Source organism: Truncatella angustata (genome assembly GCF_020726525.1).
Source record: "Truncatella angustata strain MPI-SDFR-AT-0073 chromosome Unknown BKA67scaffold_7, whole genome shotgun sequence".
Classification (NCBI taxonomy): domain Eukaryota; kingdom Fungi; phylum Ascomycota; class Sordariomycetes; order Amphisphaeriales; family Sporocadaceae; genus Truncatella; species Truncatella angustata.
The window spans coordinates 1473675-1500617 of NW_025763387.1; the positions used below are offsets into that span (position 1 = coordinate 1473675).

The 26943-nt window shown below is 49.0% G+C and overlaps 12 protein-coding genes across 12 annotated transcripts; 6 read left to right on the forward strand and 6 right to left on the reverse strand.

Moving 5' to 3' along the window:
- Positions 1 to 1534: 1534 nt before the first annotated feature.
- BKA67DRAFT_538725 (centromere kinetochore component CENP-T-domain-containing protein) lies at positions 1535 to 3127 on the forward strand (the record flags this gene model as incomplete). The annotated part of the gene is made up of 3 exons (XM_046100511.1): positions 1535 to 2229; positions 2293 to 2877; positions 2965 to 3127. The coding sequence occupies 3 exons, from the start codon at positions 1535 to 1537 to the stop codon at positions 3125 to 3127; spliced, it is 1443 nt and encodes a 480-aa protein (XP_045955213.1).
- Positions 3128 to 3287: 160 nt separating this feature from the next.
- BKA67DRAFT_594168 (surfeit locus protein) lies at positions 3288 to 4540 on the reverse strand (the record flags this gene model as incomplete). Its single annotated transcript, XM_046105027.1, has 4 exons — positions 3288 to 3387; positions 3467 to 3572; positions 3679 to 4382; positions 4440 to 4540. 4 exons carry the CDS (start codon positions 4538 to 4540, stop codon positions 3288 to 3290), a joined length of 1011 nt encoding a protein of 336 aa, XP_045955214.1.
- Positions 4541 to 5035: 495 nt separating this feature from the next.
- On the reverse strand, positions 5036 to 5768 carry BKA67DRAFT_538727 (uncharacterized protein; the record flags this gene model as incomplete). Its single annotated transcript, XM_046100512.1, has 2 exons — positions 5036 to 5548; positions 5598 to 5768. 2 exons carry the CDS (start codon positions 5766 to 5768, stop codon positions 5036 to 5038), a joined length of 684 nt encoding a protein of 227 aa, XP_045955215.1.
- Positions 5769 to 6152: 384 nt separating this feature from the next.
- BKA67DRAFT_575590 (uncharacterized protein) lies at positions 6153 to 9452 on the reverse strand. The gene is made up of 13 exons (XM_046103509.1): positions 8968 to 9452; positions 8738 to 8906; positions 8592 to 8674; positions 8381 to 8424; positions 8181 to 8321; positions 7756 to 8062; positions 7683 to 7703; positions 7425 to 7560; positions 7199 to 7268; positions 6936 to 7141; positions 6599 to 6785; positions 6436 to 6463; positions 6153 to 6377 (listed from the first exon to the last, which is right to left on the reverse strand). Exons 1-13 carry the CDS (start codon positions 9271 to 9273, stop codon positions 6348 to 6350), a joined length of 1728 nt encoding a protein of 575 aa, XP_045955216.1. The 5' UTR covers positions 9274 to 9452; the 3' UTR covers positions 6153 to 6347.
- A 201-nt stretch (positions 9453 to 9653) lies between these two features.
- On the forward strand, positions 9654 to 10557 carry BKA67DRAFT_538729 (U3-containing 90S pre-ribosomal complex subunit-domain containing protein; the record flags this gene model as incomplete). The annotated part of the gene is made up of 3 exons (XM_046100513.1): positions 9654 to 9927; positions 9987 to 10210; positions 10270 to 10557. 3 exons carry the CDS (start codon positions 9654 to 9656, stop codon positions 10555 to 10557), a joined length of 786 nt encoding a protein of 261 aa, XP_045955217.1.
- Positions 10558 to 10879: 322 nt separating this feature from the next.
- On the reverse strand, positions 10880 to 12108 carry BKA67DRAFT_538730 (uncharacterized protein; the record flags this gene model as incomplete). The annotated part of the gene is made up of 4 exons (XM_046100514.1): positions 10880 to 11220; positions 11273 to 11720; positions 11775 to 11882; positions 11938 to 12108. The coding sequence occupies 4 exons, from the start codon at positions 12106 to 12108 to the stop codon at positions 10880 to 10882; spliced, it is 1068 nt and encodes a 355-aa protein (XP_045955218.1).
- Positions 12109 to 13864: 1756 nt separating this feature from the next.
- On the reverse strand, positions 13865 to 14928 carry BKA67DRAFT_538731 (uncharacterized protein; the record flags this gene model as incomplete). Its single annotated transcript, XM_046100515.1, has 3 exons — positions 13865 to 14489; positions 14555 to 14801; positions 14877 to 14928. The coding sequence occupies 3 exons, from the start codon at positions 14926 to 14928 to the stop codon at positions 13865 to 13867; spliced, it is 924 nt and encodes a 307-aa protein (XP_045955219.1).
- A 2752-nt stretch (positions 14929 to 17680) lies between these two features.
- On the forward strand, positions 17681 to 18765 carry BKA67DRAFT_661671 (UbiA prenyltransferase family-domain-containing protein; the record flags this gene model as incomplete). The annotated part of the gene is made up of 2 exons (XM_046107859.1): positions 17681 to 17800; positions 17851 to 18765. The coding sequence occupies 2 exons, from the start codon at positions 17681 to 17683 to the stop codon at positions 18763 to 18765; spliced, it is 1035 nt and encodes a 344-aa protein (XP_045955220.1).
- Positions 18766 to 21991: 3226 nt separating this feature from the next.
- Positions 21992 to 23457, reverse strand: BKA67DRAFT_538733 (uncharacterized protein; the record flags this gene model as incomplete). Its single annotated transcript, XM_046100516.1, has 6 exons — positions 21992 to 22060; positions 22118 to 22344; positions 22637 to 22654; positions 22791 to 22829; positions 22987 to 23006; positions 23075 to 23457. The coding sequence occupies 6 exons, from the start codon at positions 23455 to 23457 to the stop codon at positions 21992 to 21994; spliced, it is 756 nt and encodes a 251-aa protein (XP_045955221.1).
- A 112-nt stretch (positions 23458 to 23569) lies between these two features.
- Positions 23570 to 24193, forward strand: BKA67DRAFT_370747 (uncharacterized protein). The gene is made up of 3 exons (XM_046096486.1): positions 23570 to 23809; positions 23863 to 23997; positions 24086 to 24193. The coding sequence occupies exons 1-2, from the start codon at positions 23670 to 23672 to the stop codon at positions 23963 to 23965; spliced, it is 243 nt and encodes an 80-aa protein (XP_045955222.1). The 5' UTR covers positions 23570 to 23669; the 3' UTR covers positions 23966 to 23997; positions 24086 to 24193.
- On the forward strand, positions 24159 to 25507 carry BKA67DRAFT_370669 (uncharacterized protein). The gene is made up of 3 exons (XM_046096485.1): positions 24159 to 24208; positions 24374 to 24473; positions 24639 to 25507. Exons 2-3 carry the CDS (start codon positions 24431 to 24433, stop codon positions 25301 to 25303), a joined length of 708 nt encoding a protein of 235 aa, XP_045955223.1. The 5' UTR covers positions 24159 to 24208; positions 24374 to 24430; the 3' UTR covers positions 25304 to 25507.
- Positions 25508 to 25711: 204 nt separating this feature from the next.
- Positions 25712 to 26374, forward strand: BKA67DRAFT_661673 (uncharacterized protein; the record flags this gene model as incomplete). Its single annotated transcript, XM_046107860.1, has 1 exon — positions 25712 to 26374. One exon carries the CDS (start codon positions 25712 to 25714, stop codon positions 26372 to 26374), a length of 663 nt encoding a protein of 220 aa, XP_045955224.1.
- Between the last annotated feature and the right edge of the window lie 569 nt (positions 26375 to 26943).

A 26943-nucleotide genomic window follows, 5' to 3' on the forward strand; every position in this document is an offset into this window, starting at 1 on the left:
AGTCATATAGCTTGAAACAGCCCGCAGCTTCGAGCTACGGTCCGGCTATATGTGTTGGATGCGCATTCTACGGATAGTCGTAAGACCAAAACCAATGGCCCGGCAAACGTCTTTTAGACTACTTGCAAAAAGTTCTGGATGGGTACGGAGTTCTCGCCATGGCACATACTTGGACCTCTTCATGTTACAAGAGGATGGCTCCGGAGAACCATCTGTTTGAATATAAGCTGGACTGGCCCGGTAAGTTTTCCGTCTCGTCTTGTCTTTTTGCTCACGCCGCACTCGCTGACCGAGCCAGTCATAACTCTAGGCGGCTTGATGATTGCACGCCATGCAATCCGCAAGAATGCCCAGGCGGGTATTTTGACGCAATACTTGTAACAACCCAAGTTCTATGGAACGTCCTTGGACCCTCGTTGCCGCAGGGGTTCCGGATCTTTGGGTGGAGAAAGGGTTAGTCCCCCGTCATGGCGGCATGATTCGTCCCAGTTCAAGCTCGAGCAACGAATGATAGGACAACGTCACCGCTACCCGTTTCCAGGAGCGCGTTAAAAAAAAGAGAGGCATATCCTCAACCGTCTTTGTAAAAGCCTTGTTTGGCCAATCGTCGCCAATATGGGGCACATGCTTGCGTCTGTCAAAGTCTCTGCTTACCCAATCGGTGGGCTTGGCTGCCGCAAGGAGGCTCTTCATGGTGAGATTATAGCACCGTGAAAAGATCACTTCAACGAGATGGCGCTTCAGTTTTGTAACATTTTGGATCCAAGACAGGGGATCGACGCACTAACTTGAGAGCTCTTGTCTTAGATATCTTCTCCGCGCAATAATGATCGACGTCATCAATCTCTGTCTTGCATTGCCTCCCAGATATCTACCACCGGTAATTCTTGGCATATTTGATGGGTAAGAACAACAACACCAGGGACGCGTTTGCTATGAAATGTTGAATGTGGCTTGTCCCCACGCAGATGAGTTAGTAGTTAAGGACGATTGGGTGAGGGAGGTTTCGTGTCAATGCACGAGTATTACCAGGCACGACTGTATGTACCACAAGGCGGTATGTGTATGTACCGCCCGGCTGTAACGGCGTAGAATGCTCGACATTGTACCCTTGGCAGTGTAAATGTGAGCATGACCTACCCTTGAGCTGTGTCAAGGGCTGCGAACAGTTTCGATGTTTCGACCCCACCTTTGCGCGGTCATTCTCTATGGTTAGAGGCTGGCGGAGGCGTTGCCGAAACCTTATCGCTATCAAATCTGCCCACTGTGAGCCACGTGCTACGGCGCCTCGGTCCCGCTAAACCTCGACGCGTCTCACTGAAGCGCACTGTATCTTTGGTGACGCGTCTGACTTAAGGACCTGGAGCTTCATGGGCATGCCTGGAAACGCAACAATTGCCCCGAGTCCTGCTGGATATTACTGAATCACCCGGGCGTGAATTGCAGCTTGAGAGTCCATCGAGACCACGACTCCATGGCTAGTTAGCCGGCTTCCTGGTCCTAGAGTTCCCCTGTCCACATCCGGCCTCTCGTCATGGCTTCCAATGAGCCCTCCGCATCGAACCGGCATCGCTCTCTCGCACCACCAGGCACACCAGGCGCCGTAGCAACACCAAACCGGCGCGCGATAAGCGCAGAACCTGCTTCTGGACGCCAGTCCGCCTCTGCGCGCCGCCCAGGTGCAACACCCCATGCCCGCGCCATCTCCCGGGCTATCGACCAGAGGCGGCGGACCATCTTCACACCCGGCCGCGCCCGGAGGCGCAGCTTGCGCGACCAGCGGGAGACGCCCAGGGACATCCTCCGGAACCTGAGTCGTGTGCTCGCGCCCGCCTCCCAGCAGCTCCGTTCGTCCTCCTCGAGGTCCTCGTCGCCCGGCGCAGATGCCAGCAATGCCACCCTCACCCCCGTCCCCGAGGACGATGACGACTTTCCAATCGAGCGCCCACGCTTCTCGCTTCCCCTCCAGGAAGATGACGATGATGACGACAGTGACCTGAAAGCCCCCAGGCTTAGTGGGCTGGAGGATGAAAACTACACTGCTATGTCGATCGAGCTCCCTCGAAGAGAAAGAGCCTGGAGCGACGGCCCCAGCAGGCTTGGAAGAGAGAGCTTGGGAAGTGTGAGGTTTAGCGATGATATTGGCATAGACTCGGGCTTCTTCCCGCCGCCAGCACTTGACGATGACAGTGGGAATGTCATGCTGGACGAAGGAGATGTACTGGAGCGGTATGCTGCGACTCACTCGTCTTGTTCGGTGTAAACAGTGCTAACTTTTTCTTTTTCTTATAGGTTTGATGCTGAAGATTTGCGGCGCCAAACATTGGGACGAGAGAGCCTGTTTGGACCGATCGAGATACCCGAAGGCGTAGATGAAACCACATTTGTTATGGCTCCTGTCGACTCTCCTGTTAGAGACCCCACGGTCACGGAAGAAATACCCGCCAGCGAGGCCCCTGATATGATAGATGACGATGATGATGACCACGTGAATGAACCAATGGATTGGCCCGAATCAGACATCGACGAAGATGTACCCGATGGCAATGCAGACATTGAAGCACAAGATGAGAACATTGTCTCCAAGACTGCCGAGCTCTCAAGCAAGAGAGGGAGAAGGACAAAGGCTGGTAAGAAGATATCCAAACATGGGATTGAGTATCCTTCATTGCCACAAGGAGTTGTCAAACGATTGGCGACCACTTTTGCCAAGACATCGGGGATTGGCAAAGCCAAGATCTCGGCAGATACGATGAATGCTATCACGCAAGCTACAGATTGGTTTTTTGAACAATTAGGCGATGATCTCTCAGCCTACGCCAAACACGCGGGCAGAAAGACAATCGATGAGAGTGATATGATTACGCTCATGCGAAGGTATGGTACATTCTTTTTCTATCCTTGCATGTTGTACAAGACGTCCCACCTTTTATTGTACAGCCAGTCGTTGACTTTGATTTACAGACAGCGACAGATTGGTGCCTCTGTCACCCCTTTCTCTCTCGCTCAGCGCTATCTACCCCGAGAATTATTGCAGGAGTTGAGAATGCCTGTCCCTCCGCCTACAAAGGCCCCAAGGAAGAAATCAAGCAACATCGACGCCGAGGAAGATGAGGATGTGACCTGAATGGCATCCAACTGGATGAAAACAGATCTTACTACGTTGTCGATACTTCATGTTCCTGGCCTGTATGAGACATCAGAGTTCGTCGAGATATGGACTATGATATACAGCAAACCTACATGCTGTAGATTCCCAGATATCTGGCATACGAGAACTAAGGTTATTACCAGCTCTTGTTCATCCGTACACGTCGAGAAATGTCCGTTGGTGGCTTCTTCACTACCATGTAGAACATGATCGACGTTGCCACTGCGAGTCCATACCTGAAAAGGGAATCAGTCATTGATTAAGGTGGGGGGATTCGGACTTGCGCCAAGGCAGCAGAATAGGATTTAGGCTTACCATGTGAAGATGTACTGAGCGTGGTTGTTCCTCAGGTTGACTTCGGCAGCTCTGCCAATAGGGATACCCCTTGTCTCCATCTCAAGAGTCTGGGACCAATCCGGCTCTGACGGTGTATTAGCATAGATGTCCATAGAAAGATAGGCCCACACCACTGGAAGACCCGAACAGGGTTCCCTCGGTGTGAAATAAAGACAAGTCAGGTCACTCACCCATCGTCGCCTCGACCCAAACAGGCTGACTTCCCGTCAACTCGGCCATCTGCTTGACGTCCGGGAAGTAGAACTCGCCTATATCCGGCCGGTTGTCCGGCGTGAACATGTTCTTCTTCCACGGCTCCCTGAGCAGGCCCTCGACGACGACCTCGCCCTGCGGCAGAGCCCCGGGCCCCCTGCTGTTCTGCGCCCTGTGCTTCTTGCTGATCCAGCCGCGGTTCACGAGGACCGTCGCGCCCTCGCCGCCCTCGCGCTCCAGCGGCGTCACCACCATGTAGCCGTCCTCGCCGTCGCGCATGCGCGGGCCGATCAGCATCTCGCGGTCGTGCCGGTAGCGGCCGCGGGCGACGACGCGCCGGAAGTCGAAGTCGTGGATGGCGTCGGCGTCGACGCGCGGGGGCAGCGGCAGGGGGCTGCGGACGATGCGGTCCTCGAACCGCGCGATCAGCTCCGTCTTCCAGCCCAGCCGCTGCACCTGCCACGTGCCCAGCAGGAACGCCGTCACGGGGATGATGGCCAGGAACGCCAGCCCGGCCTTGTTGTGCCGGCTGCCTGTCCGCACCAGCTGCGGCGGGTTGTCCAGGATCGACGTGAAGTTCGGGTCTTCGGCCGGCTGCTGCTGGTTGTTGTGCCTACGCGGCGTCCGCGAGAACGGCCTGGAGGAAGGGGGGGCCCGTGGCGTGAACGGGGAGGGGTTGGCTCTACATGTCCGTAGTATGGAGCTGGCCGGCCTCCTTGTTGCTGTGGCTGTGGATGACGATGCTGATGAGCCGGTCGCTGCGCTGTGGAATTGCTGCTGCAGGGCTGATTCGACTTTGCGGGCAAGCGATTGCCGCAGTGCCCAGCTTGAGGAATTCATGGTGTTTTGTCCAAGTGCGTGAAGCCCCAAGATGTTACACGAATGAGTCCAAATGCTGCCAGAGTCGCATGACGTTTTGGGGAAATTCTCGAGCTCGGCCGGAAGCTTTGCATGCATGAGCCGGCTGCTGCATTGTGGGGCGATGTAATAAGCGAACATGCCCCTGTCATCGCTATAATCGTCCGGCGTTTAGCAATCACTTTCACCATCGCAACTAACAATTGGGATGATATTGGTATACAAGGACCACGTTCGTTGTGGAGCAAATCGGCACTCGTAATCCATCACACTTTACTGGCCGTCAAATAGATGTCACTACCATGTTTGAGCGTACAAGGTTCCAAGCCGTATCAATAAAGATCGTCCATCTATCTGAGTGACCAATAAGTACAGGGTGGACCGATTCATTCCAACTCGACTTCTCCCCTTAATTACGAGTATAATAAACATATACAGTTCAGCCACCAGGCTACAAACATTCCTATCCGTCTAGTATCATTGATTACCATGAGCATAATCCAGCACCAACAAGCCCGCTGTCCAAAGAAGAAGTGCAAGGTACGAAGGTCGGTGCCTCCCCGTCTCGCTTACTGTGACCATCCAGGGTCTTGTGGGTTGAGCCTGCGTGTTGTTGGTATCGAAAAAGCTCGTCATAGGCCCGGGCCCTTGCTGAACCGCTGGTCCCCGGCCGCTGGCGCCAGGAAAGGGCGTCACGATAGAGACTGGCAAGGGAGCGGTCATTGTTGTCGTCGCAAAGACCGTTGTTGTCTGCCACACGGTAGCTACATTGGGGCCGGCGCTGTCTTGACGTAACTGGAGACCCGGAATGTCCTGCAGCTCTCGGCCGGCGAGATAGTCATCCTCACGGCTGTTGAGCTGCTCCGTGACAGTCGGGAGACCCATCATCTGGATTTCGGCCCCAGTCGCCATGCAGGTTTTCATGCTGTGCAGCAGTGCGGAACCGTAGTCGGGCGAATCACATTGCGAGTACAGGCATTGAAAAAGAGACTGCTCACGTCATTAGCATGAAATAATGGACTGGGTTGGTCCATCATACCTTTTGAAAGTGGTCCTCATGGCAGAGACAATCAATATCCTGACATTGGGTGATGTACATGCTGTCGATCATGCAACGGTTGGCACAGCCTGGTGGTGCGATGCTCAAGCCTTCCAAACCAGCAACACGGCCCGTAGTCAAGACCATGGAGACGACTATAGCACTCCGCATGGTTGAGGATATGTGAGTGAAAGAAAGATTGTGTGTGTGAGTGGGTGTGTTTTTTTTTTCTTTTTTCTTTTTTCCGTTGCTTTTATGTGCTTTCACTGATCCGATAAATCGTACAAAGCGAAGGAATGATCACCAAAAAGATCGTCCAAAAAAGCGAGTGTGGATGTTTCGTGGTTTAGGAGGAGTGGTTGTGGTTGATGAGGTTGTAGTTGATGGGGTTGAGTGAGGAAAAGGCTTTCATATAGGCGAGGTATATCCTACCATACTTCAAAGAATCTGTGATGTAAGATGAAACGGGTGCGACTTCCTTACGCTGTGAATACTATCAGTCTCCTGGCACACGCAGCTTCTTAAGAACAGTCATTTACTGCACTTTCAAGAACTTTTGGTCTCGACCATTGCAGTTTCCCTACAACACGATGGATACACGGGAAAAGAAGAAGAGAAAAGAAAAAGTGTGTCAATGCATCAATATTATTGACTGACATTGGTCGATGGGTTGTGATATGGTAACATTTTGCTTTATTTTGTCTATGGCATATGCTCCGAAAAGGAGCAAAGTATAAGATTGTCGACCGCTTAAGGCAAAAGGCGCTTGGGAGTTCTAGGCTTGAGGGCTGTTAGTAAACTGTAAATTTCGGTGTTAATGTGGGATAGCGAAACTTACGTAGTAACATGAGAGGTGCACGCTTGGCCTATATCATCCGGAGTCAGCAAATACTTCTTTTGCATGTTTTGTTCCAGGAGCATGAAAGGTGATTTCAGCCAATATGCGCTCCCGCACATGATTGGAAAGAGAGAGAAGAAAAAGGGGATCTGGAAGCTCTTACAGGTTAAGATACCACGAAACCACACGGTCCAAACCGATACCACCACCACCGTGTGGTGGCACACCAGCACTCCTGAATACATCGACGTACTCCTTGATACCAGGCTGATTCGGGTCGACCCCCTTTTTCACGAGTCTCTTTTCCAAAAGCTCAGGGATATGGATTCGCTGTCCGCCAGAAAGGATTTCTGCCGAAGAATCAGAGTTAGCAAAATTAGTGAAGGGAAATCGGGAATATGAGCATGTCTCTGGAGTAAAGGCGGCAGAAAAATTCAAATTGGTAATCACTGCCGCAAAGGCAAACCAATAACGGGGGAGATGAGCTCTAAACGACGTACCCTGGCCTCGCATAAAGAAATCATAAGCATTTGTGACCTTGGGGTCAGCAGGATCCTCCATAGCGTAGAAGGGTCTCGCCTCCTCAGGGAATTTGTCGAGGACGTAGAAGTCGGTGTTGTACTTCTGGCGGACTAGCGCGCCGAGAGCCTTCTCCTGAGGCGTTGACATATCCTCGAAGTCACTAACGTTGCGGTACTCCTCGGGGCTACGACACATGTATAAGCGATAGATCTCTTGACGGCTGGCGGCATATGAAACCTACCCTTCTTCACGCAGAAGCTTTTGGCCTTCAGCGAAAGTAAGTCGCACCTCCTTTCCAGCCTCAGGAAGTACTACAGCAGTCAGAGTCAGCAATCATCACTTCCGGGTGGATGGGTCTTCGAGAATATCATGAAACAGTCACAAAAAGCCCAACTGCTTCTGACAGGCCGTATGCGCTGCATGGACATGCTGAAAGGTGTAGAGATGTGAACCCGGAGATTGCTTACAAAACTTTTCCGATGGATAGACCGAGCGGATGAGCTCAATCTCCTCGGCTCGCTTCTCTTCCAGGCCCCTGAAGATATAGAGCATAAGGCCCTCGATCATTTCTCGTACTTCGAGATAGCTGTCCTCGATCTCCATCTATACTAGACGTCAGTCTCTCTTTGAATAATAATATTCGTAGAATAAAGGCATGTTCAGGTTGTCTCCCAAAACAACAACAGAATTGAGTTAAGAATAGTGATGGGACCATAGTATCTCACCTCCATATCGAGACCAGTGAACTATGCGTTGTTAGCACTATAATTGCGATTGCTTGTTGGTTGTGGTACATACCTCAGTCATATGACGAGGGGTGTTACTGTTCTCAGCACGGAAGACTGGACCAATGCAGAAGACTCGCTTCCTGCCACCAGCAATTTCAAATTGTTTGTAGAATTGAGGCGACTGCGCAAGGAAAGCCTGTTTCTCAAAGTACTTCATACCAAAGACGTTAGCTCCGCCTTCTGAGGCGGCCCCAATCAAGCACGGGGGCTCGAATTGAACAAAGTCCTTGGATTCCAGATAATCAGCAAAGAGTTTTCGTACGGTCATGCGGACGTCGGCAATGGCCTGTTGAACAGGTGCTCTTTTGTGCATAACACTACACAGTTAGGGGTCAGTGATGGTTACTTCAAGAGGGTCTTGGAGGTCTTTAGAAACAGTAAAACACTAGTACAAAGCAGAAATGCATTACAGGCAGCCAGAAACATGTTGCTTACGGGTTGTTCAAGTGGGTGTTCAGGCTTGCACCAGGAGCAGCTGCTTCGGCGATGTTGAGGTCCTTAATGCCTTCAGTAACAGCTGCCTCGGGCTCTTCTTCTTCGACATTGGTGACGGCTTTGCTGGCAGCGCCCAAAGTCCTATTTTGCGAATTAACATTCTGTATCGTTGGCCGACTCGTAGGCAGTGATCGACTTACATTCCCAATTCTTGCGGCCCAGAAGCTATGAGGTAGCACTTTGTCTGGTATATGAAAAAAAAACCCAGTTAGTTGGTTTTTCCACGGCACCATGAAATATTCCTCAGTGTTCGGATTGATCAAGACGACAAGCCCCACTTGCCGGAAGGTTTGGAGGCTGAAAAGGACGAGTGTTTCCTTGAACGACAAGGGAAACTTGAGGGGTACGTACAATATGTAACTCGTACTGGCTGACTTTGCAGCTCTTAACAGGCTCGAGAGGCTTCTTAACGATAGCCTCAACAAGAACGAAGCCTGTTTTTCCTAGTCAGTACTTCTGTGTGCGAAGCTTCAAAAGCAGGGAACTGGGTCACTTGCTCTCGAGTCGAATACGGCCAGTCCACTGTACCATCTGCTTAGAGACAGGTTCTCCTGCCTCGGAGGTGGCCATGACTCCTTGTACGGACCAGTTTCTCTCTTCGCGAAGCTCAACGAACGCCATCTTGGCTCCTTGCATACGAGAGTTCTGAATCCATGCTCGTAGTTTCTTTACAACAATGTCAGCCTCTACGCTATCGGTAGTCATTTCAATATCAGCGTCGGCTTACGATCGTCTTGTCCAGGTGTTCCTCTCCCAAGTCCTTCAGCTTGACCTTCTCGGCATCGACCTTGATCAAGTGTGTGATATCTCCGTAGTTCTGTTTGGCAAGGTCTTCTCCTCCTCCGGCTGCTGCCTTCTGGGCGGCTTCGCGGGCCTTTACTTCAGCGGCACGTTTCGCCTTCTCTGCCTCTTTCTTGGCTTTCGCCTCGGCTTTCTTCTGGGCTTTCTTGGAGGGCCCAGCGTCTTCGGCGCCCTCTGCAGCCGGGACAGAAGCCTCGGCTTGGGTGGGGTCTTCTGTCGGTTTCTCGGACATGTTCGATCGTTTGGGTGAAGGCGATCGGGTTTTCGGTCAATTGGATCCAGGCGGCCACTGGGCAGTGTTGTCGTGGAATATCGATTCCAGTTGTCCTAGTTGAAGGGTTGGTTTTGGGGAGACTGTGACTGTGACTGTGACTCTTCTCCAAGCTCGATGCACGGCGTGACAACGCGGGGCCCGTAAGGTTTTGGAAGTTAATTAATTAATTTTTGGCGGGGCAGACACCGATAGTCGCAAGCCCGCCGACGTCACAGCTATCTGCATCTTAGCCGCCCAAAGCCCCGTTAGTCGAATTTTTCTAGAATGCCAGTTTTTGCTTCAGCGAATCAAGTGTCCCAGTCAACTTCCAACCTCACTCTTTGCCAACCAACACAGTCATGTCTCAAGAAGAAGAAATTCCGAAGTCGGAAGCTTTGGCAGCCAAAGCCAAATCCAAAAAGCGCCCCAGAGATGATGACGGTGGTAGCCGGAAGAAGAAGAAGAAGAGGAACGGCTATGAGCAGGATGATAGTCTCTTGGATACTGAGCTTGGTGTGAATACCGGCATTGCTCTTATGGACTCTCAGCTTTTGGCCGACCACCTCGCACAGAGGACAACTAGATTCGGTACGGATTTAAGTTCCGTTGAGCTGGCAGATCTCTATATTTCACGTAAGAGCCCCTGTTTTCATCTTTCGTGCACTGCAGGATTGCTAACTATTCTATTATAGCTGGCTCTATACAAGATACAACGTCATGGCAGGAACCTAGGACACTAGCGAAATTGCCCGAATTCTTGGAGAAGCAGGTAAAGGATCCAAAGGACCTTGTCAAGGCACCTAAGCAGAAGGGTGCCCCCCACACGATCATTGTGGCTGGCGCTGGTCTCAGAGCTGCCGATGTCGTGAGATCACTGAGAAAGTACCAGTCCAAGGAGAACAGCGTCGCTAAATTGGTATGTCACGTGCTTTTGATGTCGGATGAAAGATAACACGACTAACCTATGACATGTAGTTTGCCAAACACATCAAAATTGATGAGTCGACGCAATTTCTCAAGTCTCACAAGACTGGTTTGGCTGTAGGAACTCCACAAAGATTGAATGATCTTGTCGAGAATGGCTCTTTGTCATTGGAGAATCTGGAGAGGCTCGTGATCGATGCTTCCCACATCGATCAAAAGAAAAGGGGCATCCTTGACATGAAGGAGATTACTATGCCTCTGATGAAATGGCTCACGAGAAGTGAGTTCAAGGAAAGGTACACTGCAGAAAATAAGCCATTGCAGTTGCTTTTCTACTAGTCTCATGGAGTCAAGAGGTCGTATTCTGCATTTACTGGAGTTCGGCGTGTGGATTGAGGCGTCTGGCACACAAAAGAAAAGTACGATACCATTAGACTTGCCCAATGTAAGCTGGCATATGCTCAATACAAAATGTATTTGAATCCTCATCATACATAGTTCTGTTGTTTTGAATTAATTTTATCGACGAACCATCGAACGTGGTACATATTCGCCACGACACCCAATTCCATTTTTCGCACCGAACGCCTTGCGAACCTAGTAATATACGGCCAAGCACAGTTGGGCTTGAACATTGACATTGACGGCTTGCTCACCACTGTCATACATATGTCCTGGCATTGTACGAAGGTTCCAACTGTTCCTCGTTTGGATCTCGGTCTTCGCGGACAATGACCTGCTCGTGTTTAACAACAATATCCCGCATGCTCTCGCTCTTCCCTTCGCTGCTTGCCTCATCATCGTGCCTGACGTAGCCCCGCGCGCTTCTTCCGTTGCCGCTGCGCCCGATCGTCATGAGCTCGGAAGACTGTACGTATCGGTCCTTGTTGGACGATCGGTCCTTCAGGCCCTTGAAGAGGGTCCGCAGCATTGGCAAGGATCCGGCTATCAGCGCAAGGTCGCATTCGATGACGGTCCAGAGGATGATATGGCCAATACCGACTGAGGAGAATGTTAGCGTCCTGGTTACTTGTAGGGACACGTTCAGACATACCTAGGTAGTCGGTCTTCGCAAAATACGCGGTGGCGAACGGCAAGCGGGCGATCGTTGCAATCGATGCAAGGACACCAAGCGAGAGGATGGCCACGACTGCATTCTTCTTCTGGCGCGACATCTGAACATGTCTGAGCATGAGAAACGGCAGAACAGCCGTGGTCACATCTGTGATAAGGTTAAGGGCCGAGATAATGAAGGTGATGGCGACAGTGATGGTGTTGTCAGCGCATGTGCCTTCAACCTCGCCCCAGGCTGCTGGGATCGGTCGACATTGCAAGAGGACGTAGAAGGTGACGAAAACGCTGGAGACGGATGTGACTGCGATCAGAACCCAGAGTGTGGTTTTGTGCCAACTGATAACGGCGATACGAAGGAGGGTCAAGCAGATGCTGCATTTAATGAAAACGAAGCCGCTGAGGAAGAAAGTTTGCCACAGGAATACGGTCTGCAGCTCAAGTCAGGTTGTTGAATAGAAGTTGATTCGGGGGGGATATTGTACCTTGTAGCCCTCCATGAGAATCAATGGGCTGGGAATATCCGAGTCTGGTGTACCCAAGCCAGTGAATGTGCCGTACGCGATGACGGAGTTGTGTACCATATTGATGACCTTGTTATTGTATCAGAATCAGTTTTTACCAAGCACTGCTCTTCAAAGTACTCACATAACCAATACACATGAGCCAGTCCTCCACCGAGAACATCCTCATCTTGAAGCGTGTCCATACTCTCAAGGCTATAACGATCGTACTGAGAATGGAAAACGTGATAGCAACACCGAGAATCGCTGCAGCGACACCCGTCGGCTGAATCGGATACCAGCCAGCTGGTGCCATCGTCAAAATATACGCTGCTAGTATCTGAGAAGACGAGTATAATTCTTGGCCAAGGATACCATCAGAATAGAGTTCGTACCAAAGGAAAGATAGTACGATACTCCTCCTCGCTTTGCAGGTGGAAAGCAATTTACTCTTATTGCAAAGCAATATGGCAATGCTGACACTTTCAGGGATGAATCGCCAAGAACCGAAATCCCGGGATGACAGTACTCTGGGGTTTGCACACGAAGATCTGACCTGCTTTCCATTCTCAGCTGTGTCACGGTTCCGTGTCATCCATGGCTACACCTAACGGTCCCACTGGTGACCATGACTGCAGGATTGAACCTGAAATGGGAGAAGAAGCTAATTGGTCCCAAGCGAATAGCATCCCCTGCTGTGCCCACTGATGACCGAAATGGGAAATAACCCAACAATTCGAGCCTTCGAGCCTGCTCCAGAAAATAAAGGACTCGATCTACGCGTCGTTTTTGTTCCTGACACAGTTAGTATTCAGTAATACTACACGCAGATCTCCCTTTTCCAGATGAAATCTCTAGGATCATCACTGGTGGAAACGGTAGACACCTATGGAGGCCGGATGTCTGAACCGTGTTCCAAAGCCCTGTATAAGGGGCCGCTTTTATGAACAGCTCCAGGTAGACGCAAAGCCTAATTTGAGTGCGAAAGAACCCGGCTCCAGTTTCTCTGGCAAGCTTGAAGACATTCGGCCTTGCTCTTCAAGTAAACCACTCGTTGAAAGCCGGAGTTGGACCGATGTTGTCCAAGACCAAGGATCAAAGATGCCATTCGCATGACTCAATTTGTATGCACCATACTCATTGCATAATGCGACTCTCAAGTAAGTTTCCGGCCCAGTATACTCTGTACTTCTGCTCACCTGATTCACGTGCTTATCGACGAATAGTTGAGCTGACTGATTGAATAAAAACAACTGCCGAGCAACACGAGTCGTGTTATTACATAGAAACCCGGGTTCATCGTATGTCCTGAGATCAAGCAATTAGGCGAGACTGGGCAAATGTACTTCTACGGCGCAAATGTTTCTCATTCACAGCAATATACCGACTTGGTGAAGATTGACTTGTGTGGTTGCATCGACCATTGTTCACATGGGAATTTTTTGGGACTGAGTGGAACTGCTGCGGCACAGACATTGCAAGGACTAGAGTAGTCACAATGATTTGGGCTAGTAAAATGACAGACAACTGTGGGTAGGCAATGCTGAATTCGTATCCCTTGCAACCAAACTCAATTTGATTGGATGTGCGTGGGATCAATGGGCAGGTTACTGCTCCTACGAAATCAACTTCATTTTCGGAACCGGAACCCGTCTTGTCTCATTCGAACGACGTGCCGGCTCTCGGAATTGAGCTATGCGTTGTCGTTCGACAGATCCCAACGCCCACCACCACCATGCCATAATCGGCTGACAGAATCGAGGTGTTCCCCTGATTGGTACCATCGAGGCATTATGCGACTTTGCTGGAGTCATGAAATGAGTTGCAAACATGTTATGCGTATCGCTTCATGAAATGCTCACAAAGTGTGAACAATGGGCTGTAAAATTTTGGAAATTGTGACATGTATTTGTTCTGCGGACTTTGTTTCAGGCAGTGATATTGAAATATCGTGATACCTCAAATGGTGTTTATGCTATCCCATCCCAGGTTTGACTATTTTTGCTCATCATTGTCCAGTATTTGCTTGTACTTAGTATTCAGCATTTATAAGTGTCTACATGAGGCAGAAATCAAGGACGCATTCCCTTCGTCTTGAGCTGTTCATAGATTTTCTCCTCTTCCGCCATGATGTTCTTGCCGCTGAATTCACCGTCGAAGTCGATTTCTGGGAGCAGAGTATGGAATGGGATTTTGCGCACCCTGACATCAGACTTCTCCTTGCCAAACTGCATAGCCTCAACAACATCTCCGTTACCAAACTCCTCCTCGCTGACCATACGGATCATTACTTTCGCACACTCTGTTGATGTCATGTTCATGTCAAAATCGCGGATCTTCGCCTTGCAGTAGTCTTGTTGAGTGGCCGGCGTGAATGTCACGGACGGACACATAGCGGTAACTCGAATATTGAGACGTGCCTTCAGCTGGGCTAGACTCTGAGTGAAGGTTGTCAAGGCGCCTTTGCCAGCATTGTAGAGAGGTGTTCCAATGGTTGGCAAATATGCGCTCTGGGACGAGACGAAGATGAGGTTTCCAGCAATCTTGTTTTCGAGCCAGTAGTCAATCGCGATTTGGGCAAAACGGATCGGACCCTCAACGTTGACAGCGAAAATCTTGTATCCGCTGCCTTTGGGATCGTCCTTGGCAAGAGGTGAGATACCGGGAGCATGCCAGAAAGATGACGATGGCGGTTCCCTGAGAAGATGAAGTGTTTAGTCGAGGCATTTGTATTAGCGTGGTGCGGCAGTGATTAAACTCACCAAATACCAGCTCCAGGGCATAGCAGGTCTACTTTGCCAAACGTCTTCAAGGCGAATTCCCATGTCTCAGATATCTGAGACCAGTCCGACTGATCCATCTTATGGTAGATAGCAGATGCTCCTCCATCTTTTGATGGATGGGGGAACTTGGCCAGTGTCGCCTCTGCTTCCGGGCGGAGAGCAACATCTGCGAAGATGACTGAAGTGCCGGCGTTGAGTAACTCCTCGGCAAAGGCATGATTGATACCTATTAGTAGCCCAACTAGTTAGGAATCTCCTTATCGTACATCGGCAGATCGGGGGTTTTTAGGACATGACATACCACTGCCAGCGCCGGTGACAATGGCAAACTTTCCCTTTAGATCCCAAGACATTGTTTCGAAGCAGTATGATAGCTGTGTTAAGCTCGAGTAGCAAAGTACAATCTAGGTGAGTGCTTGGCAAGGGTTTTAAGCAACCTCTTGCAGCCAGAAATGGCTGGCCAGTTCATGTTGACCCATCTTGTACGTGCTTCAACATGCAGCCAAGGCATCAACTTGTCACCATGCTTCTCACGTGAACAGTGCCAGTGCCAAGACGCATACTACCATCCATGTGTCTATTCTGAGTCCTCCTATAGCCGTTGTCGTTCCCGCGCAACGTACGAGATCGACAAGCTAACCAAAGTTTGGCACGACATCCGTCGTGGTCCATAATTTCGAATGGCAATCAAGGGCTAGAATGCCTGTCTCCCTGCGTAGGCCCTTGACAGCCTAGCATTTCACTAGCCTTAGTCAGGGTTCCATCTGTACTACTACTTTTCTTGATTCTCAGATTGTAGCTCTGAGAGAAAATTGAAACTTCCCCAGGCGGCGCTTTCCACAATATTTCAAGTGATCTGGATGCAGAATTCGATGATCTATTTGCAATTTACGTAATTTACGTACGAGTACTTGCATTTCGACCTCCTTTTGAGGCCGATAGCACTGCCTTTGCCATCGCCATCTCGATCTCAGAACTTCATATTGATACTCGAAAACCCCCCCTCAATTAGCGCATCCACTGGATCCGCTCCCATTAAAACGTGCTTTGCAGTTGCTAGTCATTGTTTTGTACTAAGCTAGGGGCCGTTTTCTTTCAGACAGGGGTGTCTTGGTGAGGTTTGCAAAGATTCTTCGGCGACGGAAGTCTCACGACTCTCTTCCGCGAGGGTGCAATTCGTTCAGTGGGGTCAACGCTGCCCACTGTTAAGCGGGTCGGTCCATTTGAAGGGCCGGCACGAACCCCTACCTCGGAGCAAGGTCAAGGGAATGTCAGAGGTGCCACTCGGATCAGATCATTTTTGTGGTAGTGTTTTCCCACTTTCAGCAACCCTCGGCCGGGGTTTGCAAACTTTGGAGAACGACATTTGCACATACAGTACGGATCCGTGGAAGAGGCAGAGAGGTAAAGTCGCGCAAGTACTCAATTCACCCGGGACACCAATTATTCCCATAACTAATTACGGGCTGTTTCGATCAACCGAGATTAGAAATTTCGTACGTACCTTTGCTCTGCACCTAATCAGTCATGGTAGATAACAAATGATAAGAAAAACTTCACCACACGCCTACCACACGAAACAATACAAGAAGGGTCTCAATCGGTTAGGAGAACTGAGTATTACTTCGATTGGTGACCACCACAGCATTCACCGCTGTTTCTCATCTCAGTGGGACAAATATAAAGCTGGTTGATCGGCATGCTGCAGCGCCCTGCAGTATGTATATAGGTAGGTAGTCTTGAATGTTGTCAAGAGATGCTAGGAGCGTAAATATGTAGGTACCACAAACTGCCATTCAGACTGGCCTTATATTTTGCGAATTGGGATCCGTCTGGTATTTCGCCGGCGTGTCGTTGAGGACTGGCGAACAAGCCATAAAACGTTGCTGGCAAACACTGCTACCAAACAGCCAAGACATGCTGGCACAACTGATGTGATCTTGAACAGGAAGGCGTAGAAGAGGTGTTCTGTTCATGAACCGATGTATGTTTGCATGTGCAAATAACTGCCGGAAACATGACTCTTATTTGGTTGCAGAGTTTCTGGACCATCCTTTACTCGAGAGCGTTTTCAAATCATCGCTCCGTGGGTTACCCGCCATAACCCTTGTTAAGAGTGGATGCAATGTCCATCCTGATCCATCCTTCGTTGTGGCTCTTTCTTGCGCTCTTTCCACCAGAATACGATACCCCACGTTATCTGTTGTGTTCTCCCGAAGTCATCTCAAATACGCTTCGATTTTGAGCGGCAAGTTGTCGGCGCCAGTCCGCACGTTGGCCTTGCTTCGAGGGAGTTTCAACTATTCGAAACCTTACATGGTAGGTTTATTGTATACTCGCTTTCTACCATGCTCAAGTCCTTGTTTATACGCTAAGCTCATTGTCCTTATTTAGCACAATTTGAGGAGTTCATCAAGCGCCAAACCTTGAACCATTGCTAAAGATGTTCCTTCGTGTCTCGACGGGGGCGTAGATTCTTGGCCAGATTGCCAGGATCTCACCAAACCGGCTACCTGCGATGCAATATTGACAGTTCGCAATCATGTTGTCTAGCCTTAGCGAGCTGTCAGAGACCTATGCATGGTTTTTACCGGATTGACGCAGAAAAGTATATCTGCAGCGATATAACTCCGAGAGCCAATGGCGTGGAGAACAGCCCAAAGATCACTGATCCTGGCTAGATCACGGGATGATGTGGCCCATCATTGCGTGTATAGTGTCTCCATATTTAAGACCCAGTAGGGACAAACCGCCGTAATAAAGACTATGGCAAGTCCTAACCCAAGCAGCACCTCGAAACGACTTTCCTGGTTGGCCTGGCCATGGTGGTGAAACTGGATCCCTGGAAGACTTCGTGTGGATAACTTGCAGATGGCGTGGATTATACCCCATTCCCTTGCAGTTTGACTGTGGCGAAACGATATCATATCCTAGGCAGTGAGGTACATAGTAATTTGATAAGTGGAATGGTTTTCAAACTCGTGCAGTGGTATATATTCTCTTGTCATTGCAACATAATCCCGCAGAGCTCAGCTCTGTCGCCCTCCAATTCTTTCACTTAGCTCAAGAAGCTCCTTGGCTTGTTTCGTTGTGTATGCATCCAACATGAAGTCAGAAACTTTGGAGTCCACCACCCTTCTTGACGAGAAGCTGGGTGGAGATGTCACCAAGAACGCTGAGAATACAAATCAGGTGACTGAGGCCGACGAGGCCAGGTCATCAAATGTGAGTTTTCACCATGCCTGCTGTCCGAATACCGAGCTAACGAGTCGCAGCCCATTACACAGCTAAGAGAGATTATCTCCCTCGCTCACTTGATCACCGAGAGCAACATCAAAGCGTATGTGCTGCCGGTAATACTGTTTGCTATGTGCAGTGTTGGCTCCGGGGGCGTGACATCAAATCCTCACCCTGGGTTAGAGGAAATAGCTTGGGCTTTCCCTCGGGTCTCTCTGTATATCTGGCTCTACGTGTTCCATTTTGATCTCAGTAATCAAAAGGATCCCGATTCAATTGAGGAAGATAGAATCAACAAGCCCTGGAGAGCTATCCCTTCGGGCAGATTGAGCATCAAAAGTGCTGAACAATGGTACAAGGTCGCTACCGCCCTCTTGGTGTTAGCCAGTGGCCTTTGGCTGGGTGGCTTCCCAGAGGCTCTTGCCTTCATGGCCGAGACTTATATCTACGATTATGCGAGTGGTGCCAGCTCCTGGTGGGCTAAGAACCTGATCAATGCCTTGTTCTACTCCACGGGTCAGCTGGGTGGCACTCGTGTGGCGGCTGAGTCAATGACCGCCACCACAATGACCAGAGTTGGCTATGAATGGTGCCTGCTTCTCGGTCTCTGCACGTTCAGCACAGTCCAGATTCAAGACCTGAGAGACGTGGAAGGAGATCGCATCCGTGGCAGGGCCACAATGCCTCTAGCATTTGGTGATGCACCCACTCGTTGGATCACAGCTCTGTTCATAATGTTTTGGTCTGTAGCGTGCCCTGCTTACTGGGGCAATGGCGCCTTTACTGCGGGCTATATCCTCCCTTTACTGATCGGAGGATATGTCAGTTTTCGTGTATTGGCCTACAAGTCTGTCAAGGCTGACAGACTCTCTTTCCACTGTCACACTTTGCTCTGGCTCCCTGCATTGTACTCGGTTCCTCTCCTAAGCAAGTTAGTGCTGGTGAATTTCTAGAGGATACCTTTGTTAGACTTACCAGAGTCTTTGACGCACCAAGAAGCACTGCGCACCGAGCCCGAAATTTTGTGGCTCGTATAGAGAGTTGGCATTGCCGGTACTTAATGTAGTGGTAAGTGCCAAGATACAAGGATGAAGTCACCACATAGGATTTCAGAGGGCGAGGAAATGAAGTCCCTCGAGTTTTACTCCCAGACTCTTTTTATATGTTACCACTTGAAAATATTACAGTCTATTGCAACTTTGCTTAATAGTGTGAACCGGGAAATGACGGTTTTGAAGGCTTTGATAACCACTCCCAATTTGTCCAAAAACTTAGGAGTCTTGTGATACCGCTGAGTACACGGCGTAAAATGATCTGCCTAGTTCTGGAGCTTTAGAAATTCGTGTACATTTACTCCACTCGGCCACTCGATCCTCCCAAATATCTTTTGTGTTTCGCAGGTCTGTAACATGAGCCCCATCAACTCCATCTTGCTTGTAGGCATGCAGAAGTGGCTGGTGTGAAAATAGCAATAATTGAGCAAGAGCATGGTATGCAGCCTCTTGGCCACGAAGAATATTACATATTAAAAGAACTGCTACCTAAACCCAAGCAATTGTCAGCAGACTCAAGCGCTTTCAGTCGCATTCTGGAGCACTGACTACTAGATAACCGGCCTCTCCGTTGGACGCTTATTCGTGTGATTCAATGCTGTTTCACCTGCCTGGTTAAGATTTCTCTTGTGACTTCGATCACTTTGAGGTGACGACCGTGTTCTCAGGATGTGATTGATATGCCAAGGCCAAACAAGAAATTGCACGTAATGTCGAAGTATACACGTGCAACGTGCGCGACCCGTCATGCCCTATAGTGGGTTCAGTGGGTCGCCCATCCATAACTCCAGCAAGTGGTGTATACAGAACTTCACAGAGAGGTCACGTTGGTTCTCAGTGCACTGTCACGAAAAGCCTTTGAATAAGCTCGGAATTTACTGGATTTGGTAAAGTTTTCCAATGGAGAGGCAGCAGCATAGCACAGTAGAAGACAGGATTATTACACATAGACCAGTAGATCTTTGAGTTTAATGCGACTTCATGTCTCTTGGTGTCTATACTGTAGCTTGCTCCAACACTACTTCGCAGTCATGCCCAGAGTAGTCTAAGTTAGCTTCGTGCCGTAGACATAACAAAAGAAACTCAAATATCACAAAAATACAATGCCATAAAGATTCATCCTGTTCGATCTCATGGACCACTGCAAATCATGCGAGGTACTTTGGGGGACCGGGGCTGGGGCGAGGGTCCTTTTCTGGATTCTTGTGCTACAGATCATGCGGGGATGGTAGGACGGCCATTAGTCGTTGCATATCAAATCGGGTAACGTGATCGACAGTCGCTTGTTTTCTTTTTCACACCTTGTACATGTAATTGGGTTTTTAATTTGCGGTAACTACAAAGTACAGACGTCATGCTTGACCAATCCTCCACCCCACTCAGCCAATTATCTGTACAGATCTATCTCTGACCGGGCTCTTGGCAGGTCACGTCTACTTTTTCTTGCTTCTTGAGCTTTTTCGCTCACTGGAGGAAGTTTCTTTGTGGTCATTACTCGAGCTGTCATACTTGATGTTCCGGCAAAGTATTTCAGGACACCAGCGTCAGTTCCGCTGGTACTGGCACTGGCACGGACACTGGCATTGCTGGACTTGGTAACAGATTTATGCTTATGCCCCTTTTTCTTGTTAGCTTCGATCGATATGCCAACGTTATTCCTGTATTATCCTTCTGCAACGTTGCCGCTTTTCGTTGTGTATTTCTGAGAATAGCAGGTCATAGTTCACCGATCTCGTACATTTGCATGCCATTGGGGTCACTGTTTTCGTCACACGTGTGCCTATAAGACATCTATGCTGCTGGGAAGCTGCGTTTCTTAATAATATAAGTTAGTGTATTGGATATTGTCGGTTAGAGCTTACCAACTTTATGTCATCTGTGTAGTACTAGAAATTGCGTGACTGGGAACTTTCGCTTTACTTTGCAAACTGCATTCCTATAAATATAAGAATATGGATTCTGAAGCAAGCCTGTGCAAACAAAGGTCATTTATCACAGAACGGGATGATAGATTTAGTATCTCAAAAGTGCCAGGATTCTCACAAATGTTATACATTCCATCGTTAATAATTTAACATATTCTACCCATACCATTTGGACCGTTGTAGTAGAAAAATACTCATCCCATTCAGGAAAGATCTTCCTTGGATAGGACACGCTGCATTCGTTTAAGGGGGGGTTGCATGGAACAAGAGCAATGTCAGATTGACCGCTCCTCTAGTACCGGTCGTCTGTACCTTCTGCAATGCTTCAAGACACCATCAACACTGTGGTTAGTGTTCTCTGGATGAATGTACCATCAGGAGTGACTTATTTAGAAGACCCAACAGACCCAGGGTCATATGCCTGGTCGCTAGCTAATGTAACTTCTCACTACATGTGTACGATTCAGTGAAAAGAAAAAGAAAAAGCCGCATTAAGCCATATGCGGGCAGTGATTGTCTGGTGGGGGCTTGAATGTTCTGTCTTGCAGATTTATTGAAGTGATGTCCCACACGATACATAGTTTGGTACAACCCTGCCTGTTTTGTTCTGGTGTGGAGCAAGGAACAAACTACACCCTATTGGCATGTCTCGCTGTTTCCCGGGACAGAACGTAGTTTGCACTCCTATTTTGTCGTTTCTAGGAAAAATGGCTGTGACATACATGGCTCTAAAGCAAGCACTATGCTTAATGGAGACCGTCTAGAGCCAACACATCTGAGCCACGTTTTATACATCGATGGCGGAGATAAATGTTAGTACTCCGTAACTTGTTATTTAACCTAGGGAGCTGTTTGTATTAGATTATGTTCTCGAGACCTGTCTTCTCTTCCCGTTACAAGGCAATTGTACCGGTCGGACGACAACAGGTCCTCTTTCAAGCCGTTAAGGGATGATGACGACTCCTCTTGCAGTCCTCAGAAGAAAACCAGTATTAGGGAAATCTTGCTGCATTCATGCAACCTATGGTATAGGCTTCCCAAATGCCACCCTCACCTCTCCCAGATCTACGAAAATGCGGCTGGCAACTACCAAAACGGTGCATTTCCCGCCAAGGCAAATGTGCGGGGCGCATATGTGAAGACATACTCGTATCGTTACATTGAGACACAAGTTGAGAGACGAGATTACACGATATCACTGTCTATCTCCTCACACATATATCACTTCGCAGGATCCATTTGTGGCCATCTAGAACTTCGCGCCCTTCGTGCTGTGAATGCAGTCAATACGGTTATGCCGAGAACGAAATTAGAAGAGAGGAACATACGAGGAGACAATCATCCCCATGTTTGTGTAAAAGCAGCATCCCTGTCTCAGGTGCTATAACGACCTCTTCATTCTTGACTTTCCTATCGTGAGGATAAAAGCAAGTCTCACCCCCAAGACAGCCATCTGCAGCTGAAGTCAGGTAGAGCAACAATGTCCATGTTGTTCTCGTGCTAATGCTTCCAGTCGTCTCAGCGGTAGGGAGAACCACGTCGTTAAAATCATCATCTGTTATTCATATCAGCTGTTTGCACGCCTCGGCCACACCGTTAGGTACACTAGTGCAAAAGCAAGAAAGAAAAGGAAAAAGGAAATTTTTTTTTTTTGGAGATTAGTAGATCGAACCGGGTAATAAGAAGCCAAGGAGAGCAGTAGCCGAAATGGTAGCCCGAAGATTCGGATACCGCACGGAACGTCATCCCTGCCCCTAACCTCCAACCATAGCGCCATTGTGATGTATAGCAGGGGTAGTACCGAATCGGGCGTATCTGCAGTGAAACCCAAATACTTAGGAACTTACAGTGTGCATCGAAAAATTCTGTTTGCAAAAAAGCATGTTAGCCTTTTCTTTTGTTCATGGCTACTAGAATCCTTTGAAGATGCGGACTGGGATATCCCAAGATCGTAACAAACCCATCGGGAAGCTAAGGTTCCAAACACTTGGGATCACTTACGTCCTTTCGAGTATCTGTACACGCGTATATTCGGATTCACTTCGCAACGAGTTAGTTGGTGGCGCAGGTTATTGAGGTCGAGTGTCTTCCTGAAAAGCATATGTGAAAGATGCAGGGACTTGTGGTGACGAGCCGCATAATTTGATGCCTTCTTCAGCAAGAAAGCAAAATATGGCATGACTTGTGTGTAACTTACAGCCTGCAACTTCACCTTCCCTAATTTGTGAAAGAAATAAGCAATGCTTCATGATACATTCGACGATCTGAAATTGTGTAAATCTTACCATAGATGTCTGACCGACTCTTGGTTCAAAAGATCCTTTAAACCAGTTTCTAGCCATAATCGTTGGGCGAACTGAAAGTCGTCGATTTGGAACCTGTCGTTCACCCGGACTGCTTCTCCACGCTTAGGTCGACCAGGTGTGGTCACTAGAGGTAGACTTTGAAGAAAGGTAACATAATCTCGGCATAGTGATCTGGGGAAGAAATTGCGAGCGACAAGGATCTTGTCTTCGAGTGCCGGCACCGGTGGTTCAAGGCTGAGAGGTGCAACAGGCAGCAAAGGCTTGAACAATGGCCAGTTGGGTCGTGCTGCAACGGTTTGTTTTCCGGATGATGAGGGCGTTTGCACGGACGATTTCGATTTGGTTGGCTTGTTCCTTGCCATACTGTGCAATGAGACGCTGTTCCAGGTTATCTACATAAATTTCCGTGATTCTTGGGACAAGGTTAAGTCAAAATGAGTGGAAGGATGAGGTTGGCAACAACTGCATTAGGTTGGATGGCTTACCCACTAAGGTTAGTCTAGTTTAGTCTAATCCACATCGCCGAGTGGGTCCATCGTGCCTTGGTGCAGTCGAGGAGTCGGATCGGGTAGGTATGATTCTCAGTTTGCTCCTGATTTCAGTGGCAACCATCGTCAGACTCCATCCATACCACCAGACCGATAACTTCTGGATACATTGCTCATTCTACCTGGTACCGCTTGTTAGTAGTTACCTACAGGCGGCGCAAGGATCGTACAGTAACATCCCGTCCCAATTTTGGCCTATTGCGCCTGATTGAATTCTAGGATCGGTCGTGACCAATGGACAGCTTGTTGTGATGCTGAACAAATGCGATTTGTCATCTCGCCTACATCATTAGCACCACTCATTTGCTACACCACTCATTGAGATTAGCAACTGTGGGCAATCTTGCTGTGCAGGTGGTAGAATTCCTTTTTTTTTTTTTCCAAGCATTTTGATGGGGAATCTATTGATGCAATGGTACCTCCAGCTCAACTTCGCTCCCAGGTGAATACCCGGGTGGTCTATTACAAACCGCCTTTTCCAAACGATCATATGTCAAGTTTGGAAGGCCAGCCCTTGCTGTACCCATGGCATCCCGCTCAAGCCGAGCAGGTCAGCAGCATCAAGGTGACTTGCGCTTTCTTTTCATCTGTATCTGAAAAGAACGATGGACCACACTATTCCAGTTAAAGAAAAAACCGGCTATTCGCCAGTCAGTCCATGTGTATCATGACATACACAAGTTGATATATAGGCAGGGAACAAAGGCTGGTAGATTGACTAACCTAGCAGGCCATACAGTGGCTGTCCTTTCACCGATAGTAGATCAACACGAACGCACGTACGGAAATGAGCAAACTAGCATCATGGATTGCCGCTGGGCACAGGGCTAGTAAGTTGTTGCCCAGCATCATTGCTTGACAGTCATATATTCATTCACGATATCACCTTTAGAGGTTGGTATTAAATGAGAGATACTGGATTCCGGGAGTCTTTCTCGTTAGCTTAGCATTGGCCATATAAAAAAGCGTATTAATTGCTGATTACCTGGATCTAGTTGCGGTAGTGGATGCGCAGATAGCTGAGGAGCCGGCCTCTCAAGCCCGTCAGGGGGGCAGCGTTATATCTCCTTTGGCCAGCGTCTCTGACTATCGGGCGCTTGCGGCAACCCATCGATATTGGCGCCATTCCTTTAAGCAGGGAAGTCTTGCAGGACGTCGGCATCGATTTGTGCGGGAGTTCAGCGATCGTATTCACCGAGCTTATGATGTGGCTAGTCAGCTGAAACCACAAGCAACGGCCGCGGACTTGCGTGAACCGCTGGTGCATCTTCAAACGGCTCTAGAGGTGCTAGGTTCGATCAAAATCTACGATGATGAAACACCTATTACCTCTAGAGAGCTGCCTCCAAGGCTGCTCCAGGATCCGAGCAAGCCATCCGCGGAAGCTATATGGTTGCATATGAAGCTGGACTACACAAAACACTGTCTCGTTCTGTTGGTACGAGTTTTAATGCATGTGCTTCCAGACTATACCGAATGCTGGGCTGAGTCGAAGCAGGCGTTTCTTAGAAAAGATTGGTATACCATGTTCTCTTTTGAAACAGAACAGGTAATAAGCAAGACATCTATGCCCTGTTCTAGACTCAGAGACATGGGTGGGGCAATTTCGTTACGGATTCCGGGAACCGGTGATGGAAGCAGCGGATCGGGTGATTATTGATTTGCAAATGCCAATATTGTTTTCCTTCTAGTGTAGAAAATGCAGGCAATAGTGGCAGGAATCACCTCATCGAGCGGAGGCATGACAATTGCAGTGTGATTGATTCAAAGGCTCAGTCTAAGGCGAAGGTATGCCTCTTATCAGATGGCAAGGTGTACATGATAAAACCAGCGTGTCGAGAGGTAAGGTAGTTTTAGCGCTACCCCAGATTTTCAGCGGAACCACTCCACTAAAAAATAAGAGACCCTTCAATTGAGACAACTCCAGTATTTGAACTTTCTTTCAAAACTAGGTACGTCTACTGTAGCGATCGGTAGCACGAGCTCGAGTCGACGCGTCCAATCCTTCCTTCTCTCTTCCGGGCTGATCAAGTTTGATTACCTGGACGCCGCCACGACACCTACCACGATGTGGTCCTTCGGCACGACGATGACTATCGCGAATGACGATCAGGAGCGACAGCGTTCTACAATTTCCGCCACACCCCCTGCCGCAGCAGCTCAGCAAGTCGTTGCGCCGGCTGACCTCACACCCCCAGCCAGCACACGACCAGATACACGGTCCCCCATACTCTCGCAGCGATCTTTGAGTCAGCTGGGGATATTTTTCGCTGGTGCAGGCTTCTTGGCTCTCTCAACCGCCATCACTCGACGTGCCATAGCAAGAAAACACATCTCTGGTATACCGTTATTCTACGAACAGAGCAACAACCCAGTCAGTAAAATCACAGGTGATGGTGGCTTCGTAGCGGTGGAGGCGCTCGGGCTGGCCACACTCAACACAATGTCCTTTGGTATTATGGCGACAGGCGGGGTCTCCTGGGCCTTCGATATCTCGAGTGTGGGCGAGTTACGGGCAGCAGCGCAGAAACACACAAGGGCAAATCTTGGCGAGGCGGATGAGGCTGCCGAGCAAGAGATCGCCAAGTACTTTTCCGATCTCTTGGAGGGGAAGGACCAGAAAGAAGGCAAACCGTCCTTGACCGAGGCATTCAGCAAGTTGTTGAAACAGCCAGAAACGAAGGTGGATCAGCAGCCAGAACCTGGATCTGACGCTTCTAAAGACAGCTGAAACAACGAAGAGGGCAATCTCATCTTGGTCTTTCTTCAAGTGGCCTGTGGTACATCTTCACCCACCTGCCAAGCGAAACAAAACTCGGTGAGGGTCGCTTGTATTGCTACAAAACTAAGTTGCCACTAACTGGCTGTTGCAGCGTTGTGAGTAACTTCAAACGGAAGCCTTACTTGGAGGTTTTTTTTTATTAAATTATTAAATTAATTATTTTTAATTATTTTTAGCGCCAACTAGCTTACGACAGCTCATAGGCGCGAAGTGTATAGTACAACTCCGAGCAGCGCATTGCTCCTGGTGGCAAAGTGCACACTGTATTGAGACGCCTTTCATGCGCGTTACTTAAGCGAGCCTACATAACGAACAAAATTTTCCAAGCTGCCTCTCTACGTCTCTGCAGGAACTTCTTAGAAGATGTACACTAGTAGCCAGGACAGGTCCAGTTATTATCATGTTGTCTTAACAAGCAAGGCCACCCAGTCGGAAAAAGCAAATCGAACAACTTCAATCAAGACTCGAAAGTATTTCAAGAGAATGACCGTTTTGTCCACAGGAATTAGGGGTAGGTA

Excerpts from the sequence above, each read along its gene's own strand:
- BKA67DRAFT_370747 (XM_046096486.1), top strand. The coding sequence starts at position 23,670 with ATGATTCTCAGTTTGCTCCTGATTTCAGTGGCAACCATCGTCAGACTC. Across the intron at positions 23,810-23,862 it reads CTACAGGCGGCGCAAGGATC|GATCGGTCGTGACCAATGGA; the intron begins GTACAGTAACAT and ends ATTGAATTCTAG.
- BKA67DRAFT_370669 (XM_046096485.1), top strand. The coding sequence starts at position 24,431 with ATGAGCAAACTAGCATCATGGATTGCCGCTGGGCACAGGGCTA. Across the intron at positions 24,474-24,638 it reads TGCCGCTGGGCACAGGGCTA|TTGCGGTAGTGGATGCGCAG; the intron begins GTAAGTTGTTGC and ends ACCTGGATCTAG.
- BKA67DRAFT_575590 (XM_046103509.1), bottom strand. The coding sequence starts at position 9,273 with ATGTCCGAGAAACCGACAGAAGACCCCACCCAAGCCGAGGCTTCTGTC. Across the intron at positions 8,907-8,967 it reads AACACCTGGACAAGACGATC|AAACTACGAGCATGGATTCA; the intron begins GTAAGCCGACGC and ends ATTGTTGTAAAG. Across the intron at positions 8,063-8,180 it reads AACACCCACTTGAACAACCC|TGTTATGCACAAAAGAGCAC; the intron begins GTAAGCAACATG and ends CTAACTGTGTAG.